The 20,070-nt window shown below is 41.7% G+C and overlaps 1 protein-coding gene across 2 annotated transcripts in view; it reads left to right on the top strand.

Moving 5' to 3' along the window:
* The first annotated feature begins 1,409 nt into the window (after window positions 1-1,409).
* The window catches only part of ipo11 (importin 11), a 239,237-nt gene continuing 220,576 nt past the window's right edge, over window positions 1,410-20,070 (top strand). For both annotated transcript variants that reach the window (XM_038988255.1, XM_038988263.1), the window contains exons 1-2: window positions 1,410-1,511; window positions 18,594-18,743. In XM_038988255.1, the coding sequence (XP_038844183.1) occupies window positions 18,606-18,743 (138 nt within the window). In that variant the 5' untranslated portion in view covers window positions 1,410-1,511; window positions 18,594-18,605. The remainder of the gene's footprint in view (window positions 1,512-18,593; window positions 18,744-20,070) is intronic.

The raw sequence follows: 20,070 nt of genomic DNA, 5'->3' as shown, positions 1-20,070 counted from the left end.
TTAAAATAAAACTCAGCCCTGAAATGAAACGTAGGCTTTAAACAATTTGTATGTCATATCATAGGAAAAGACACTGCAATCACATGGATTTGCACGAAGTGGGCAGTTCAGATTTGCCACTTCAAGCCCAACTATATCATACTTTGACTAAAACGATGACTTATTGACTTAAATCGTTGTGCAACATCATGGATAAGCTCTGGCTTTCTACTGGTTTGGGCATTTAAAAATGTAACCTCCATAACCAGGCAATGTATTTTCCATCATATCTGTAGAACCAACCATGATAACACAGAAAATGTGATGTCTACACCTATGTTTTGATAGTCAGGGCCCCTAACTGTACTAGTTTCATGTTTTTATGAAATTATTTGCACATATCACATGAACTATACAGGAAATTGGTATAAACCCATATAAACTGTATTATTAGTTATATGACAATGTTTTAGGTTGACATTTATATTTCACAATTTATGATATATCACATGCCATACTTTTATTTTCGTGCATAAGTTTAATTAGACTGGTTAAGATTTATCCCTCACAAATATGGCTGACATTTTCACCCCATTTGGAACTTTGAGGTGTTTATGACATAGACCCTCTAGTAATTTAATAGGGTCTCTATATCTCCTTCATTGCAATCAGACAGCGCTCACCTTACTGCTGTGTCTCTCTCCTCCATGTTCCCGGTGGTCAGTCCATGGGACTTCATGTCCCACTTCTCATCAATGTGATGGCTCGTTCCAGTGATGTATGACTGCGTGTTCATGGACGTCCAGTAATATGTTAACGCCGTGTATGTGGTGTTTGAGAGCTTGTGCTTTGTACTTGCAGAGCAATCATTGCACAATTTCTCCATCCGAGCCTGCACGGTTTTTCGACATGGCATGGCTGCATATCAACAGCAATAATTTATGTAATCAGCGCTGGGATTTTCTCACTCCGTCCCTTATCGCACTTCTTTCCTGTGAAGAGCCTGTTGTTGTGCTGAAGAGCCTGTCTAATGTCTGTTGTTGGGGGCTTGCGCTGCTGCCATCAACGGTTTGGGTCTCATGGTGCCTGAGACCCAAACTGTTGTGTCACTTTGTCATTATGGGGTATTGTGTGTAGATTGGTAAGGGGGAAATTATATTTAATCCATTTTAGAATAACGTAACAAAATGTGGAAAAAGTTAAGGAGTCTGAATACTTTCCGAAGGCACTGTATTTGGACCATGACTGCACGATTTGGACAATGAAGTTAACATTTAAAATGTCTCTATAGTTCAGCATTTAGGATTTGAGATCAAAAGTTTAGTATTTTAGTGAAGCTGGTGGTGGCACAGACATGTATTTATGTGCACGATCTAAAATAACAAATTAAGCTAATATGTTACGTCATCAAAACGCGCCTTGCTTGCTGTGGATCGCGCCCTTCCAAGCGACAGCGTGTGCGTTTGTAGCTGCGAACAGCTGACACAAGATTAGTCAAGTTACAGTGTTTCTATCAAGATATCATTTCTTAGGTGAGTCTTAATTTGTGACTGCAATCTGCAAAAGTGTGTCATTCGCAAATGAAAGCCTTCCCCTTAAGTCGTGTTAGCTATCTTTACAAGGATGTTGCTAACGTTAGCTAGCTTGCTAGTTGATAGACACGTTTCTTCCTAGTTTCTTCCTCCATGTCTGTGTTGACAATTCACCTAGCTAACGTTACATGAAAGAAACGTAGCAAACAAATTTAGCGCTTTAGTCTCTACCATGATACTGAGGGCAAATTCTTCAACGTTTTTTTAGAATAACCAACGTACGGTAACTAGCTAGCAAGGTCTCTCTAGTCTAGGTAGCTAGCTAACTTTAGCTACTGTAGCTAACTATGTCTCTGACAGCTTTGCAGAATAGCAAACATATCCTTTAAGTATGTACTGTAGCTAGTTAACGTTAGTTCTACTTTTATTATAGTAAGAGCCCAACGGTATGAAGCTTTTCAGCTGCAGAATGTGCCTCGAGAGTTGAGGCTAGTGGGGGTGGTCAGATATGCCAAATCATTGTTTTGATTTTATAGCTACGACGAGGGCTAACGTTAGTCATATCCATCTTGCAGTGAAGCTAGCTCTGTTTCACCTGTCTAACTATGACGGGACTCTTGCTCGTGATGATACTCCCAGCAATGCGATTTGAATCAGAAATTCTGACTTTTCTGATACGTCTTTTAGTTTACACAGGACTACACCACCAACAAAACAAACTCCAATTGTTCTTGATATTCTAATCTGTTTCGAGAGCACATCTTTGTAACCACACTCCTCCAATGAAAACATACAAATATCACCCACTGATCAAATAAAATCAAATGTATTTATAAAGCCCTTTTTACATCAGCAGATGTCACAAAGTGCGTATACAGAAACCCAGCCTAAAACCTCAGAGAGCACATGGCCAGATTGTTCTTCAAGATGTTCATAGATGACCAGCAAGGTCAAATAACAATCACAGTGGTTGTAGAGGGTGCAACAGGTCAGTACCTCAGGAGTAAATGTCAATTGGCTTTTCATAGCCGAGCATTCAGTGAAAGACAAAAAAAGCAGGTCCGAGACAAGGTAGCGCGTCAGGGGTTCCATAGCTGCAGGCAGAACAGTTGAAACTGGAGCAGCAGCATGACCAGTTGGACAGCAATGAGTCATCAGGCCAGGTAGTCCTGAGGCATGGTTCTAGGGCTCAGGTCCTTTGGAAGGGAGAGAGAGAATTACTTAAATTCACACGGGACACCAGATTTAAGACTGATCCTAGCCTCCTGGACACATATACTATTGCAGCATAGATACTGGCGGCTGAGACAGGGTCAGGGGACACTGTTGCCCCGTCCAATGATACCCAACCAGGCAGGTTATAACTCCACCCACTTGGCCAAGGGATAGCACCCACACCACTACAGGGATATCAACAGACCACCAACTTACTACCCTGAGACAAGGCTGAGTGTAGCCCACAAAGAACTCCTCCGCTGCATGAGCCTGAGGGGGCGCAAAACCGGACAGGAAGATCATGTCAGTGACTCAACCCACTCAAGTGACGCACCCCTCCTAGGGACTGCATGGAAGAGCACAAGTAAGCCAGTAACTCAGACCCCGTAAATAGGGTCAGAGGCAGATAATCCCAGTGGAGAGAGGGTGAAAGAATGTACCAGAAGTATATAATATATAAAATAAACGTACATACGGAGCCTTACATACAAAGCAAGCCTTACATACGGATGGGGAACCCATAAGATATCGCTCTTATGCAAAATGTAATAAAATTTTGTACCTGTAAAATTTGGGCACCTACTCATTCAAGGGTTTTTCTTTATTTGTACTTTTTCCTACATTGTAGAATAATAGTGAAGACATTAAAAATATGAAATACCATATATGGAATCATGTAGGTACCAAAAAAGTGTTAAACAAATCAAAATATATTTCTTACTCTTTCAAATGACTGCTCGACTTGTTGACTGCTCGATCCACACAGCAGACTTTGTTGGCATTGACTATGTCCCCATTACCAGTAAAACATAATCAAAACCTATTTCTTTCACTTAATTGCTGTGCTGGTTCGTTGTTCATTTGTTCAGTCATTTCATTCTCAACCAGGATTTCTATGGGATGCCATTTGGGTCTTTGTGTGTTATTTGACGTGTCAAATAAGCTTGTTGACCAATCAGGACCTGAATATAACTGCACTTCACATAATCATTTAACGCGTTCATACAATTTTTACGTTATTACACATTGATTACACTATCACTCGTATTTCATATGTCACAATGAATCATCGATACGTATGCTATGATGCTGGAAAAGTTGTCTCGTGCACCTATGGTGCTGGTCATAAAAAAAGCTAGCTAGCTCATGGATGCAAACAATGTTCTTCCCCAAAAACATAGCATAACGACAGCTGTTAGCTAGCTAACTATATAGCTAGGTGTAATCTAAAATAACCCTAATTTATAAGACATTTCTTATTTGATTAATGGTCGGACCCATCTGTGAAGCTAGCCACAATAAGGATTAGCCACAATAGTGGACTTTGCGGTTAGCCTTCAAAATAAAAGTATGTCATTGACAGTAGAATTATGCCATAATTGAATATTTATTTTTATTTATTCTTTATTTTACCAGGTAAGTTGACTGAGAACACATTCTCATTTGCAGCAACGACCTGGGGAATAGTTACAGGGGAGAGGAGGGGGATGAAAGAGCCAATTGTAAACTGGGGATTATTAGGTGACCATGATGGTTTGAGGGCCAGATTGGGAATTTAGCCAGGACACCGGGGATAACACCCCTACTCTTACGATAAGTGCCATGGGATCTTTAATGACCTCAGAGAGTCAGGACACCCGTTTAACGTCCCATCCGAAAGACGGCACCCTACACAGGGCAGTGTCCCCAATCACTGCCCTGGGGCATTGGGATAATTTTTTAGACCAGAGGAAAGAGTGCCTCCTACTGTCCCTCCAACACCACTTCCAGCAGCATCTAGTCTCCCATCCAGGGACTGACCAGGACCAACCCTGCTTAGCTTCAGAAGCAAGCCAGCAGTGGGATGCCAGCAGTGGGATGCAGGGTGGTATGCTGCTGGCGATCATGCTAAACAAAGTTGGAATGTTATATAAAATCAAATAAAGACAATTTGTTAATTTCACAAAAATCTGTTGTAATCACACTGGATGTATAATACTTTAGAATTGCATTGGGGGCATACTTGTTTCACTGTACAGCCTTACCTATGGATTGTGGCTCAATGACATGGGTTTACTCAGTGGCACCCAGAGGACATTAGTGCCGTAGCTCTAATTGCGGGACTCTGAAACAACTGTGAATTGAGCCACATTTATTGTCAACCTATGTGTATTGAACACTATTCTCGAGGAAAAACAATACCGCGTGGATGTTTTGGAGTCTGATAACTCTGAGGAGGATGTTGGCGAAAAGATATATTGGGTATTGAGTAGACTGATACCCCATTTCATTGCACCCTATTTCATTGCTTCACATTCCAACCTTGTTTAACATTATCTAGTCTAAATATGGCATGATTCCTCCAATTGTAACCATCACTTTCAAAGAGGTACCTTTTATTTTGAAGGCAAACCACAAATTCCACTATTGTGCTTAATCCTTATTGTGGCTATTTTCACAACACATAACCCGGTCCGGTTGAGCCTCACTAGCCAGATGAAGCAAGCTGGCTGCTTATAACGTTAGCTTTGGGCAACAGGGTTAAGTAGCTGGCTGCTATTTATTTTCATGAACTGAAGTTCAATTTCAATAGGCAAACAACAAGTATAGCTAATACTTACTCACTAGGATTGCTAAATCATTGCTAAAAAATAGTGAAAATGACTGCAGTTTCTACTGGTCATTGTTTTCATGCTGGTTGTATTGGTTCTAGCAAGCTGAAGCTAGCTAGCTACCCCAGAAGTTGCGGTCGAACAAATAATGCTTTATTACCAACTCGGTATTGTAAACTCGTCGTTCGTGGCCGGTGTTTGCTTGTTTGCAGACTTTTTTGTACAGCTTTGACAGTGCTACTGATAGTAGTGGTGGCGCTTGGCTTGCACATGCAAATTCAGAACACATAACATTCTATAATAGAACTGTGTTATTTGACGTGTCAAATTGTGTTATTTGGTATTTATTTTTTGACAATCAAAGACCCAAACGGCGTTCCATAGTGTGTCGTGAAGCTAATAGCAGTGACATTATTACTGTGTAACTAAAAACAAGCGATTCGGTGGCATTTTCTGAGCCTCTTTACTGTGTCGCCACCATGCTCGATGCTAAGTACAAGGACCGCTATTTCGATGCAGACAAACAGGGTTTACGTGAAATGTTACATACACAGTTGGACAAGATGGAAACGGACACAGTGACAGTGCGCACTAAGGAAGAGAGGTCACGGACAGACAGAGCTGAAACTTCACTGCTTGACATGTACAGTGGCTTGCGAAAGTATTCACCCCCTTGGCATTTTTCCTATTTTGTTGCCTCACAACCTGGAATTAAAATAGATTTTTGGGGGGTTTGTTTCATTTGATTTACAAAACATGCCTACCACTTTGAAGATGCAAAATATATTTATTTATTTATTTTTTATTGTAAAACAAGCAAGAAATAAGACACACTAACTGAACTTGAGCGCGCATAACTATTCACCCCCCCCAAAGTCAATACTTTGTAGAGCCACCTTTTGCTGCAAGCCTCTTGGGGTATGTCTCTATAAGCTTGGCACATCTAGCCACTGGGATTTTTGCCCATTCTTCAAGGCAAAACTGCTCCAGTTCCTTCAAGTTGGATGGGTTCCGCTGGTGTACAGCAATCTTTTAGTCATAACACAGATTCTCAATTGGATTGAGATCTGGCTTTGACTAGGCCATTCTAATACATTTAAATATTTTCCCTTAAACCACTCAAGTGTTGCTTTAGCAGTATGCTTAGGTTCGTTGTCCTGCTGGAAGGTGAACCTCCGTTCCAGTCTCAAATCCCTGGAAGACTGAAACGGGTTTCCCTCAAAAATGCCCCTGTATTTAGCGCCATCAATTATTTTTCCAATTCTGAACAGTTTCCCAGTCCCTGCCAATGAAAAACTTCCCCACAGCATGATGCTACCACCACCATGCTTCACTCTTGGAATGGTGTTCTCGGGGTGATGAGAGGTGTTGGGTTTGCACCAGAGATAGCATTTTCCTTGATGGCCAAAAAGCTAAATTTTAGACTCGTCTGACCAGAGTACCTTCTTCCATATGTTTGGGGAGTCTCCCACATGCCTTTTGGCGAACACCAAACGTGTTTGCTTATTTTTTACTTTTTTACGGCTTAAAGTGGTCCTATGGACAGATATTCCAATCTCCGCTGTGGAGCTTTGCAGCTCCTTCAGGGTTATCTTTGGTGTCTTTGTTGCCTCTCTGATTAATGCCCACCTTGCCTGGTCTGTGAGTTTTGGTGGGCAGCCCTCTCTTGGCAGGTTTGCTGTGGTGCCATATTCTTTCAATTTTTTAATAACGGATTTAATGGTGCTCCGTGGCATGTTCAACGTTTCTGGTATTTTTTTATAACCCAACCCTGATCTGTACTTCTATACTTCTGGTGGTGCCCCTTGCTTAGTGGTGTTGCAGACTCTGGGGCCTTTCAGAACAGGTGTATATACTGAGATCATTTGACAGATCATGTCACACTTAGATTGCACACAGGTGGAGTTCATACAACTAATTATGTCAGATCTTATTTAGGTGCTTCATAGAAAAAGGGGTGAATAAAGTAGAAGTCGGAAATTTACATACACCTTAGCCTAATGCATTTTAACTCCGTTTTTCACAATTCCTGACATTTAATCCTAGTAACAATTTCCTGTCTTAGGTCAGTTAGGATCACCATTTTATTTTAAGAATGTGAAATGTCAGAATAATAGTAGCGAGAATGATTTATTTTAGCTTTAATTTCTTTCATCACATTCCCAGTGGGTCAGAAGTTTACATACACTCAATTAGTATTTGGTAGCATTTCCTTTAAATTGTTTAACTTGGGTCAAACGTTTTGTGTAGCCTTCCACAAGCTTCCCACAATAAGTTGGGTGAATTTTGGCCCATTTCTCCTGATAGAGCTGGTGTAACTGAGTCAGGTTTGTAGGCCTCCTTGCTAGCACACACTTTTTCAGTTCTGCCTACACATTTTCTACAGGATTGAGGTCAGGGCTTTGTGATGGCAGCTCCAATACCTTTACTTTGTTATCCTTAAGCCATGTTGCCACAACTTTGGAAGTATGCTTGGGGTCATTGTCCATTTGGAAGACCCATTTGCGACCAAGCTTTAACTTCCTGACTGATGTCTTGAGAGGTTGCTTCAATATATCCACATCATTTTCCTCCCTCATGATGCCATCTATTTTGTGAAGTGCACCAGTTCCTCCTGCAGCAAAGCACCCCCACAACATGATGCTGCCACCCCCGTGCTTCATGGTTGGGATGGTGTTCTTCGGCTTGCAAGCCTTCCCCTTTTTCCTCCAAACATAACGATGGTCATTATGGCCAAACAGGTCTCTTTTTGTTTCATCAGACCAGAGGACATTTCTCCAAGAAGTACCATCTTTGTTCCCATGTGCAGTTGCAAACCGTAGTCTGGCTTTTTTATGACGGTTTTGGAGCAGTGGCTTCTTCCTTGCTGAGCAGCCTTTCAGGTTATGTCGATATAGGACTCGTTTTACTGTGGCTATAGATACTTTTGTGCCTGTTTCCTCCAGCATCTTCACAACGTCCTTTGCTGTTGTTCTGGGATTGATTTGCACTTTTCGCATCAAAGTACGTTCATCTCTAGGAGACAGAACGCGTCTCCTTCCTGAGCGGTATGATGGCTGTGTCGTCCCATAGTGTTTATACCTGCCTACTATTGTTTGTACAGATTAACGTGGTACCTTCAGGCATTTGGAAATTGCTCCCAAGCATGATCCAGACTTGTGGAGGTCTACAATTCTTTTTTTTATTTTTATTTTTATTTATTTTTTAAATTTTATCCCCTTATCTCCCCAATTTTCGTGGTATCCAATCGCTAGTAATTACTATCTTGTCTCATCGCTACAACTCCCGTACGGGCTCGGGAGAGACGAAGGTCGAAAGCCATGCGTCCTCCGAAGCACAACCCAACCAAGCCGCACTGCTTCTTTAACACAGCGCGCCTCCAACCCGGAAGTCAGCCGCACCAATGTGTCGGAGGAAACACCGTGCACCTGGCCCCCTTGGTTAGCGCGCACTGCGCCCGGCCCGCCACAGGAGTCGCTGGAGCGCGATGAGACAAGGATATCCCTACCGGCCAAACCCTCCCTAACCCGGACGACGCTAGCCCAATTGTGCGTCGCCCCACGGACCTCCCGGTCGCGGCCGGCTGCGACAGAGCCTGGGCGCGAACCCAGAGACTCTGGTGGCGCAGTTAGCACTGCGATGCAGTGCCCTAGACCACTGCGCCACCCGGGAGGCTTACAATTCTTTTTTCTGAGGCCTTGGCTGATTTCCATTGATTTTCCCATGATGTCAAGCAAAGAGGCACTGAGTTTGAAGGTAGGCCTTAAAATACGTCCACAGGTACACCTCCAATTGACTCAAATGATGTCAATTAGCCTATCAGAAGCATCTAAAGCCATGACATCATTTTCTGGAATTTTCCAAGCTGTTTAAAGGCACAGTCAACTTATTGTATGGAAACTTCTGACCCACTGGAATTGTGATACAGGGAATTATAAGAGAAATAACCTGTCTGTAAACAATTGTTGGAAAAATTACTTGTCATGCAGAAAGTAGATGTCCTAACCGAGTTGCCAAAACTATAGTTTGTTAACACGAATTTTGTGGAGTGATTGAAAAACAAGTTTTAATACTCCAACCTAAGTGTATGTAAACTTCCGACTTCAACTGTACATATGCACGCACACACCACTTTTCAGTTTTTTATTTTTTTGAATTTTTGTAAACAACTTTTTATTTTTGCATTTCATGTCACCAATTTTGACTATTTTGTGTATGTCCATCACATGAAATCCAAATAAAAATCAATTTAAGGTACAGGTTGGAATGCAACTAAATAGGAAAAAAGCCAAGGGGGATGAATGCGTTTGCAAGGCAATGTATGATGAAATCCTGGTTGAGAATGAAATGACAAATGAACAACGAAACAGCACAGCAAGTAAGTGAAAGAAATAGGTTTTGATGAAGTTTTACTGGTAATGGGGACATATGTAAATGCCAACAAAATTACTTTTTGGTCAGTGTGGTGTGTGTGTAACCTTTATTTAACTAGGTAAGTCACTAGAGAACAAATTCATATTTACAATGGCGGCCAACCCGGACGACACTGGGCCAATTGTGCGCCGCCCTATGGGACTCCCAATCACGGCCGGATGTGATACAGCCTGGATTCGAACCAGGGACTTTGTTACACCTCTTGCGCTGAGATGCAGTGCCTTAGACCACTGCGTCTGTGTGTGTGTGTGTTAACTATTTAACTGTATTTGAATGCTTAAAAGGCTGTTCAATATCGGTGTCGTTAGTTTTGGCAAGGAATATATCGGATATCGGTATCGGCCAAAAATGTCATTGCAGTGCATCACTAATTTAAATGGTGAAATCTGATTTTCTGATGTGTCCTAGACTTGGCACTCCGGTACCGCTTGCCATGCGGTAGTAGAGAGAACAGTGTATGACTGGAGTGGCTGGGGTCTTTGACAATTTTTAGGGCCTCCCTCTGACACCGCCTGGTGTAGAGGTCCTGGATGGCAGGCAGCTTAGCCCCAGTGATGTACTGGTCCATACGCACTACCCTCTGGTCGGAGGCCGAGTAATTGCCGTATCAGGCAGTGATGCAACCAGTCAGGATGCTCTCGATGTTGCAGCTGTAGAACTTTTTGAGGATTTGGGGTAGAGGTCGACTGATTATGATTTTTCAACGCCGATACCGGTTATTGGAGGACCAAAAAAAAGCCGATACCGATTAATAGGCCAATTTTTATATATTTGTAATAATGACAATTACAACAATACTGAATGAACAATGAACACTTTTATTTTAACTTAATATAATATATCAATAAAATCAATTTAGTCTCAAATAAATGATGAAACATGTTCAATTTGGTTTAAATAATGCAAAAACATAGTGTTGGAGAAGAAAGTAAAAGTGCAATATGTGCCATGTAAAAAAGCTAACGTTTAAGTTCCTTGCTCAGAACAGGAGAACATATGAAAGCTGGTCGTTCCTTTTAACATGAGTCTTCAATATTCCCAATTAAGAAGTTTTAGGTTGTAGTTATTACAGGACTTTTTCTCTCTATACCTTTTGTATTTCATAGACCTTTGACTATTGGATGTGCTTATAGGCACTATAGTATTGCCAGCCTAATCTCGGGAGTTGATAGGCATTAAGTCATAAACAGCGCTTTGCTTCAAGTTTTGCGAAAAGCTGCTGGCAAACGGAGGAAAGTGCTGTTTGAATGAATGAATAAAATTCTGGCAAATTAATTACGGTCTTTGTTAGGAAGAAATGGTCTTCACACCGTTCGCAACGAGCCAGGCGGCCCAAACTGCTGCATATACCCTGACTCTGCTTACTCTGAAAGAAAGAGAAGTGACACAATTTCAGGCACCGCATTGATTATATGCAACGCGGGACAAGCTAGTTCAACTAGTAATATCATCAACCATGTGTAGTTAACTATTGAATTAGTTAAGATTGATTGTTTTTTTATAAGATAAGTTTAATGCTAACTAGCAACTTACCATGGCTCCTTGCTGCCTGCACTCGCGTAACAGGTGGTCAGCCTGCCACGCAGGCTCCTCGTGGATTGCAATATAATCAGCCATAATCGGCATCCAAAATTGCCGATTACCGATTCTTGAAATTGAAATTGGCCCTAATTAATCGCTCATTCCGATTAATTGGTCGACCTCTAATCTGGGGACCCATACCAAATCTTTTCAGTCTCCTGAAGGGGGAAAGGCGTTGTCGTGCCCTCTTCACGACTTTCGTGGTGTGTTTGGACCATAGTAACTTGAAACTGTCGACCCGCTCCACAACAGCCCCGTTGATGTGAATTGGGGCATGTTCGACCCTCCTTTTCCTGAAGTCCACAATCATCTCCTTTGTCTTGCTCATGTTGAGGGAGAGGTTGTTGTCCCTGCACCACACTCCTATGGGGTGGTAATAATTTAGGCAGGTTGCCTTTGCTTTCTTGGGCACAGGGACAATGGTGGTCTGCTTGAAACATGTAGGTATTACAGACTTGGTCAGGGAGAGGTTGATAATGTCAGTGTAGACACTTGCCAGGTGTGTGTGTGTGTGTGTACAGTACATTCGGAACGTATTTCCGACCCCTTGACTTTTTTCAGATTTTGTTATGTTTTATTCTAAAATGGATTAAATAGAACATTTTCCTCATCAATCTACACACAACACCCCATAATGACAACCTAATTACGGCGAGCGTAAGATCGGAATCTTATGGCTAACATTGTAGCTGTTTAAAGCTAATTCCCTGCAATTCTACACATTTTGCATTCCGAGTGACTCAAACATAACAAAATCTGTGGGGGCCCAATTCATGATAAAAATACTCCTGAATGCAGATTTTATTTTAAATTCTCTGACTCTAGCTTTTATTTTATTTTTCTTTCAAAGATACTCTTACTTAAAAATGTATAGGTCCATTTATCTTCTACATTATCTGGATTTTGTCATTTAAGTTTACACTGGATACGCTTTTCCATCTCAATTGTTTTCTTCTCTAAAAAATAAGTAAATAAATGTGTTCTAATGTGTTCTTTTGGCAGTGAATTTAAATGCATTTTTCAGACATGACTCATTGCTAACAAGCATGTTTCCTCTTATACTTGTTTCCTCTCCTTGGATCCACTTCTCACTTCCATCTGACTGAGTAGGAAGTGAGTGAAGGTTTGGAGAAGGAGTCGAGGAAAGGCTATTGAGATTCAGCTTGGGTTAGTTTAAAACGCGTTGCAATATGCTGCTGTATGATCTTTATCACTTCTTTGTACTGAGTGAGTTTAGCATCTATAACCATAGGCTACTCTGTAGGCCTACATAACAGCATTCTCTCTTGTTTGGTGTTTTGGATTCTAATTTCTTCATGCCTCTAGATGGCAGTCTAGCGAAGCTGATTTCCTTACTGAATAGGCCTTCCTCTGCACATGTTGCGCTCTGATCTCTGGCTGTCTGTCTCTGTTCTTGTAGCTTCATGGCACAACTGCTGGTGTACGAGTGGCTTTTATCCATTGCTGGAGATATGCAGTGTTGAGTATGAATTCCAGAGGGATATGTGGATAAAACGTGAGGGAGCATAGCTTTGTGTGTGTGTGTGTGTGTGTGTGTGTGTGTGTGTGTATTTAAAAGTGAAAACAACTATGTACCAATCCCGGATTGCCCGTTTACATTATCATATATTTCACTGTTCACAAGTTTTTCAGCTTGTTTTTTGTCTTTTTAAAGGTCCTGAACAGTCATGCTGATTCCCATGTAAAATAGCCTTTTGAGTGACTAAACATCACCCATAATATTTTTCCCAGAGAAAAAGTACTTTATCTCTCATAGCTAACTCCCAGGATGTTTGAGAAGACCGGCTGACGGGGCAGGAATCTTGGCTGACAGCTCTTTGAAACGCCTATGTCAAGAAACTTGGATGCAGTAAAATCCTTTCAAGCAAATTTGGTGATACACAAAGAAACTCAAACAACATTGAAATTGCATCAATGCATTTTTTTTAAATAAACATCTCCCATTTGGCATGTCTTAAGTATCTTTGCCAGAGATGAATAGTGTAAACTTTTAATTATATTTGCTGACACCCTACAGTAAAATTTTGGCACCAGTAGAGTAGCTATCTAGCTATATTAACCACGCCCTTCCGCAAACATGCCTTCTCCAATGTTGGTTGCAAGCCGGTACTTAAATTAGGTAAGCGACTATCATGTTACCATTGGTGTATTAAAATGAGTTAGAGTGACGTCACCCTATCCCCTTAATAATCCCGCCTCCTGAACCCAAATGTTTGACATGGGCAAGGATCAGTAACTTTTTATGATCACACTTTATCAATGTAGAAGCAACGGTCATTTTTCATACTTTGTTTATTATACTTTGATCTGGTTTAATCGAAATATCAACAAATTTCATGAAATACATGATTTTGACTTGTCATTGCCTTTAGCTCCTCAAATGTATCTACTCTCATTAAATCGCAGCGATATAATTCCACCACAGCGTCCCATGTTTATAGGGTATTGTAAATAGCCATTCTGTGCCTGTTAATTACATTTCCGTTGATAGCTCCGTTAGCTGCCTTAAGGAACTATTGCTAGCTCCACCTATGCTATTAATAGTTTTATATCAAGCTAATGTTTTGCTACATGTGTCCACAAGCGTAGGTGTATTGTCCATAGTAATCTTGTGCACATTTACCTGAATTCTGCTATTAGCTCTGCATCTTTGAATCCAATCAGGAAGCCTATTGTGGCTATCTCATCCAGTTCGATTGACTCTTGTCACCATGGATACTCCTGCTGTTTTCAAGCCCCGCAGAGGGCTTGGACTGTTACATAAAATGTGTGAAGCCTGATGTCTAAACTGGACTTTCTGGATTGATGTCTGGGTGCATGACACTAGCCCAGAAGTTCTGCTTATCTCACAGACCTGGCTGAATAATTTGATTATGGATAAGGACGTTGCCATTGCGGACTACCTCATTTTCAGATGTGATGGGGGGGGAAAAGGGGCTATTTATGTAAGACCTTCTTTTATGTCATAAGGCTTTCTTAAAAGTGTCCATATCCAAAATATTTATATTTATTGCTGTGGTCTACTGTGTAAGTGGAAATTCTCACCCCTGGCATTCCTTCATAATCTGTTATGCAGAGCTTTTTTATACTAGCTGCATACCAGACACTGTTTTGCCACTTTAATTTTTCTCATCCATTTTTACCTCTGGTTGATAAACATGCTCCTTTCAAGCGATTCAGAGTCAAAAAACAAACTATTCCATGGTACTGTCCTGTACTCTGACCGCGTCTTGATAAGAAATCAAGTCTGGGCCAAGGCTAGACTAACTGGCTCATTAGCTATTTAGGCAATTGAGAAATACACTACTTGACAAAAATGATGTGGACACCTGCTCATCGAATGTCTCATTCTAAAATGATGGGCATTAACATGGAGTTGGTCACCTCTTTGCTGCTATAACAGCCTCCACTCTTCTGTGAAGGCTTTCCACTAGATGTTGGAACATTTCTGCGGGGTTTTGCTTCCATTCAGCCGCAAGGCCGGGCACTGATGTTTGGTAATTAGGCCTGGCTCGCAGTCGACGTTCCAATTCATCCCGAAGGTGTTCGATGGAGTTGAGGTCAGGACTCGGTGTAGCCAGTCAAGTTCTTTTACACCGATCTCGACAAACTATTTCTGTATGGACCTAGCTTTGTGCACGGGGGCATCGTCATGCTGAAACAGGAAAGGGCCTTCCCCAAACTGTTGCCACTAAGTTGGAAGCACAGAATTATCTATACTGAACAAAAATATAAACGCAACATGCAACAATTTAGATGATTTTACTGAGTTACAGTTCATATAAGGAAATCAGTTAATTTAAATGAACAAATTAGGCCATAATCTATGGATTTCACATGACTGGGCAGGGGCGCAGCCATGGGTGGGCCTGGGAGGGCATAGGCACACCCACTGGGGAGCCATGCCCAGCCAATCAGAATTCGTTTTTCCCCACAAAAGGGCTTTATTACAGACAAGTACTCCTCATCACATCCCCCCTCAGACGATCCTGCAGTTCAAGAAGCCATATGTAGATGTTTTGGTCTGGCGTGGTTACATGTGGTCTGCGGTTGTGAGGCCAGGTGAATGTACTGCCAAATTCTTTAAAATTATGTTGGAGGTGGCTTATGGTAGAGAAATTCTTCAATTCCCCATTCAACAGCTCTGGTGGACATTCCTGCAGTTAGCATGCCAATTGTACTCTCCCTTAAAACTTGAGAGATCTGTGGCATTGTGTTGTTTGACAAAACTGCACATTTTAGTGGCCTTTTATTGCCCCAGCACAAGGTGCACCTGTGTAATAGTCATGCTGTTTAATCAGCTGCTTGATATGCCACACCTGTCAGGTTGATGGATTATCTTGGCAAAGGAGAAATGCTTATTAACAGGGATGTAAACAAATTTGTCCACAGAATTTGAGGAAAATAAGGTTTCTGTGCATATCGAAAACATTTGCAATTTATTTATGTTCATGAAACATGGGACCAACACTTTACATGTTGCGTTTATATTTTTGTTCAGTATAGAATGTCATTGTATGCTGTAGCATATGATTTCCCTTCCCTGGAATTGAGGTGGCCTTTCCTGAACCATGAAAAACAGCCCCAGACCATTATTCCTCCTCCCACCAAAATTTACAGTTGGTACTATGCATTGGGAAGGTAGCATTCTCCTGGCATCCGAAAACCCAGATTCATCCGGCGGACTTCCAGATGGTGAAGCGTGATTCATCACTCCAGAGAACGCGTTTCCATGACTCCAGAGTCTAATGGCGGCGAGCTTTACACCACTCCAGCTGACGTTTCGCATTGCTTATGGTGATCTTAGGCTTGTGTGCAGCTGCTCGGCCATGGAACTCCATTTCATGAGGTTCCCAACGAACAGTTCTTGTGCTGACGTTGCTTCGAGGCAGTTTGGTACGCAGTAGTGAGTGTTGCAACCGAGGACAGATGATTTGTAAGTGCTATGCACTTCAGTAATCGGCTATCTCGGTCTGTGAACTTGTGTGGCCTACCACTTCGCGGCTGAGCTGTTTTTGCTCCTAGACGTTTCCACTTCACAATAACAGCACTTACAGTTGACCGGGTCAGCTCTAGCAGGGCAGAAATTTGACGGACTGACTTGTTGGAAAGATGGCACCCTATGATGGTGCCACCTTGCAAGTCACTGAGCTCTTCAATAAGGCTATTCCACTGCCAATGTTTGTGTATGGAAATTGCATGGTTGTGCTCAATTTTATACACCTGTCAGCAATGGGTGTGGCTGAAATAGCCGAATCCACTAATTTGAAGGGGTGTCCACATACTTTTGTATATATGGTGTATGTGCACTGCCGCAGTTAAACAGGCCAAATCAAAGTACTTCCTTAGCGCTATGGCAGACTGTTAGTGATCCCTCAAAATTTTGGAAAACTGTTCATTCACTGAAGCCGGGTAATTCCTCTACTTTCCGGCCTAAGCAAGTAGTTTTAGACTGTCATTACTGAAAAAGTTAAGATTTCTGACACTTTTAATTAGCATTTTATCTGAGCTGGTTTCCTGTTTTTCCCCACATACAGCTTTCAGTTGCCTCGATGGATCAGTCAACCTCACATGACTTGGGAATTGGTAGTCTTTTTGGCAACTCAAAGGAACAGAAGTTCTTGCTGCCTTATTTGCTATTGACATCAAGAAGTCATTAGGGGCTGACAATTTGGACCCGTCTTTGCTTATTATGCAGCGCCACTCATTGCTGGCTCAGTAACACATTTTTTAAAATGTAACTTTAGTATCAGGACATTTTCAAAATGAGTGGAAAGCAGCTTTTGTGCTACAACTCCATAAGTGCGGGGATAGTAGTGATCTCGATAGTTATCGGCCAATTTCCAGGCTCCTTTGTCTTGCAAAAATACGAGAATCATTGGTCCACAAACAGCTACGTTATTTTCTATCTGTAAATGGTATTCTTAATGTTAATCAATCGGATATATATTTGTGACTGCATTACCAATGTTATTTATATAGATTGTAGGTCCCATAATAACCCACATTTAAATGAATTTGTAATGACTAGTTTGAATATTACACAAATTGACTTCCTTCCATCCTACAAATATCTTGGTATCTGGCTTGATGACAAACTGTCATGTTACTGAGCTGGTGAAGAAGTTTAAGTTCATGGTCTGACTTTTGTTAATAGGAAGGAAATTGTCCACGCCATTTTTACGTTTATTTTAGATTATGGGGATATTATCTATATGCATGCAGCAGCATCTACACTTAAACCACTAGATGCTATTTTTCATTGTGCCATTAGGTTTATTACTGGTTATAGAACTCATCATTGTGTTTTGAATCAAAAAGTGGCTTGGGCCTCTATGTAACGAAGGAAACTTCCTTTGTGTCTATCATCATTAATTCAATTTAGACTTATAAATGATCAAACCTGGTCTCAGGCTTACATAACACTGGGGGCCCCTTTGGTCTCCACACAGTTGGGTAAAGCAGATTTGAGTTTTTTGACATTTTGATAAAAACAACCAAATCTGCTGGGATGTAGACGTTATCAAATGGGTAGTAAAATAACACTACATGAAACATTTAAAGTAATTTCAGGCAATGCTGAGAAATAATTTAAAGTCATGCCGTACAGACAGAGAGCTGTATAGCCTATTTCTTCAGGGATTATCATTGTTAGTTCTTCTGAGTAACATTGGAGATAGATTGACTCGGGTCTCCCTTTTTGAAATTTACAAGTCAGGCAGTTTCGACTGTAGGATAGAATGATTTCCGTCAAAGTCGCAGAGGGTTTTGTCTGCATGAGCACCAGGTGTGTTGCTCTGCTGTGTCAGGCTGTGCCTGCCTGCGTCATTGGCTGTGCCTGCGTCATTGGGACTACCATTCTAGCCTCTGAGTGATTTTACTTACAGTGTGATCTGTTATAGAGCGAGAGAGGACCGTGATGATGGAAGGAGGGGAGGGATGGTGGGATGAAGAGGCATGTAAAGACCTCCTTGGTTTATTTGTCTATTTGTGCAGGCATAATGTCTGCCTTGTGCCTTCTACTGAAGTTTAATCATTTCCATATTCCTGTTATGGGAAGGTGGTGTTGAACCCTTCTCACTCTTTCTGCCTCGCTCTCTCTCTCTCTCTCTCTCTCTCTCTCTCCCCTCCTCTCACACTCTTCTTCACCCTCTGTCTCCATCCCCTCTCCCTTTCATTCTCCTCTCCCCCTTCTGTTCCACCCCCGTCCTCTCTCTCTCTCTCGCTCTCTAACCCCCAGGTGTCTCTAGGTATGGATATGGAGAGTGCCAGCTCGGTGGTCCTACAGGCCCTGACCCAGGCCACCAGTCAGGATACCGCTCTACTGAAGCCTGCTGAGGAGCAGCTACGACAGTGGGAGACACAACCTGGCTTCTACTCTGTACTGCTGGTATGTCTAACACACACACAGGCACCAACGTCTATACTGGAGCTTACCACACATCATCCATTGATTTGTGCAAAGCTTTGAGTTCCTCAAGTTAAGTTTGTTCCTCTAATTATTACACAATGGATAGGATATGGGCTAGAACGTTTTGGGTCAATTTATGCAGACATTTTTAAAAAGGTAGGCCTTCTGTGGGCCCAACATGCTTCTCTTGTGGTTTTGGATCATCTTGATTTATGCAAAGCTGTGGTGATGTGATACTATATGCAACTGGGTTCTCAAATGTCAGAGAAGGCTGGATATCAATAATAACAACAACAGCAGCAGAAACAACAACGGCAGCGGCGATCAGCTTGTGTGGTTTCCATAAAGAATATCTGTGGGCAGTTTTTTGCTCTGATTTAGAATCACTACTAACAAATCACCCCACCCTCACTACAATAATAAAATAAAAAAGTTTTAAAAAATTAACAGGAATGGTAGAGATAGTGACAGAGAAATAGATGGGATGCTCACTGGTGCTCAGCTGTACACTAACCTTGACTGTCATTATCCCATTGTCACATTGCATTAGTCCCTGTCATAAATGATAGACCATTAGGTTACACACAATGCCCCAGTCTAGCCCAGGTTGATGTGTCACTGTGCTGCTGTTAGAGCCATGGGGTAAACCATAGTAGCAGGATACTGTGTGTGTGTGTGATACTCCACAGAGGCTGTAAAGAAATCTAATCTGTCCCATCCTCCTCACCATCTCTCCTCATTCAGTCAGTGTACTGTAGATGGTCTTTGTTGATCTCTATCCATCAGCTATCCAATACCTTGTTACAGTAGGTGGTTGTTTGCCACTCCTAGGGTTGCAATGCTACCGGTAATTTTCCAGAATCTTCAGTAATTTTTCTAAACAACAGAAAATCTATGGCAATCTGTTTTAACGTGGGCTCCCGAGTGGCGCAGCGGTGTAAGGCACTGCATCTGTGCTAGAGGTGTCACTACAGACCCTGGCTCGATTCCAGGCTGTATCACAACCGGCCGTGATTGGGAGTCCCATAGGGCGGTGCACAATTGGCCCAGCGTCGTTAGGGTTTGGCCGGGGTAGGCCGTCATTGTAAATATGAATTTGTTCTTAACTGACTTATCTAGTTAAATAAAGGTTAAATAAAAAATAAAAACGTTAGTAATTTATACTTGAATAACTATTTTTTCTTTTCATACATGATATACATTTTACAGTGCATTGGGAAAGTATTCAGACCCCTTGACTTTTTCCACATTTTGTTACGTAACAGCCTTATTCTGAAATTGATTAAATAGTTTTTCCCCCTCATCA

Source organism: Salvelinus namaycush, chromosome 1, assembly GCF_016432855.1.
Source record: "Salvelinus namaycush isolate Seneca chromosome 1, SaNama_1.0, whole genome shotgun sequence".
NCBI classification, from domain to species: domain Eukaryota; kingdom Metazoa; phylum Chordata; class Actinopteri; order Salmoniformes; family Salmonidae; genus Salvelinus; species Salvelinus namaycush.
This window is presented reverse-complemented; position numbering and strand designations above follow the sequence as displayed.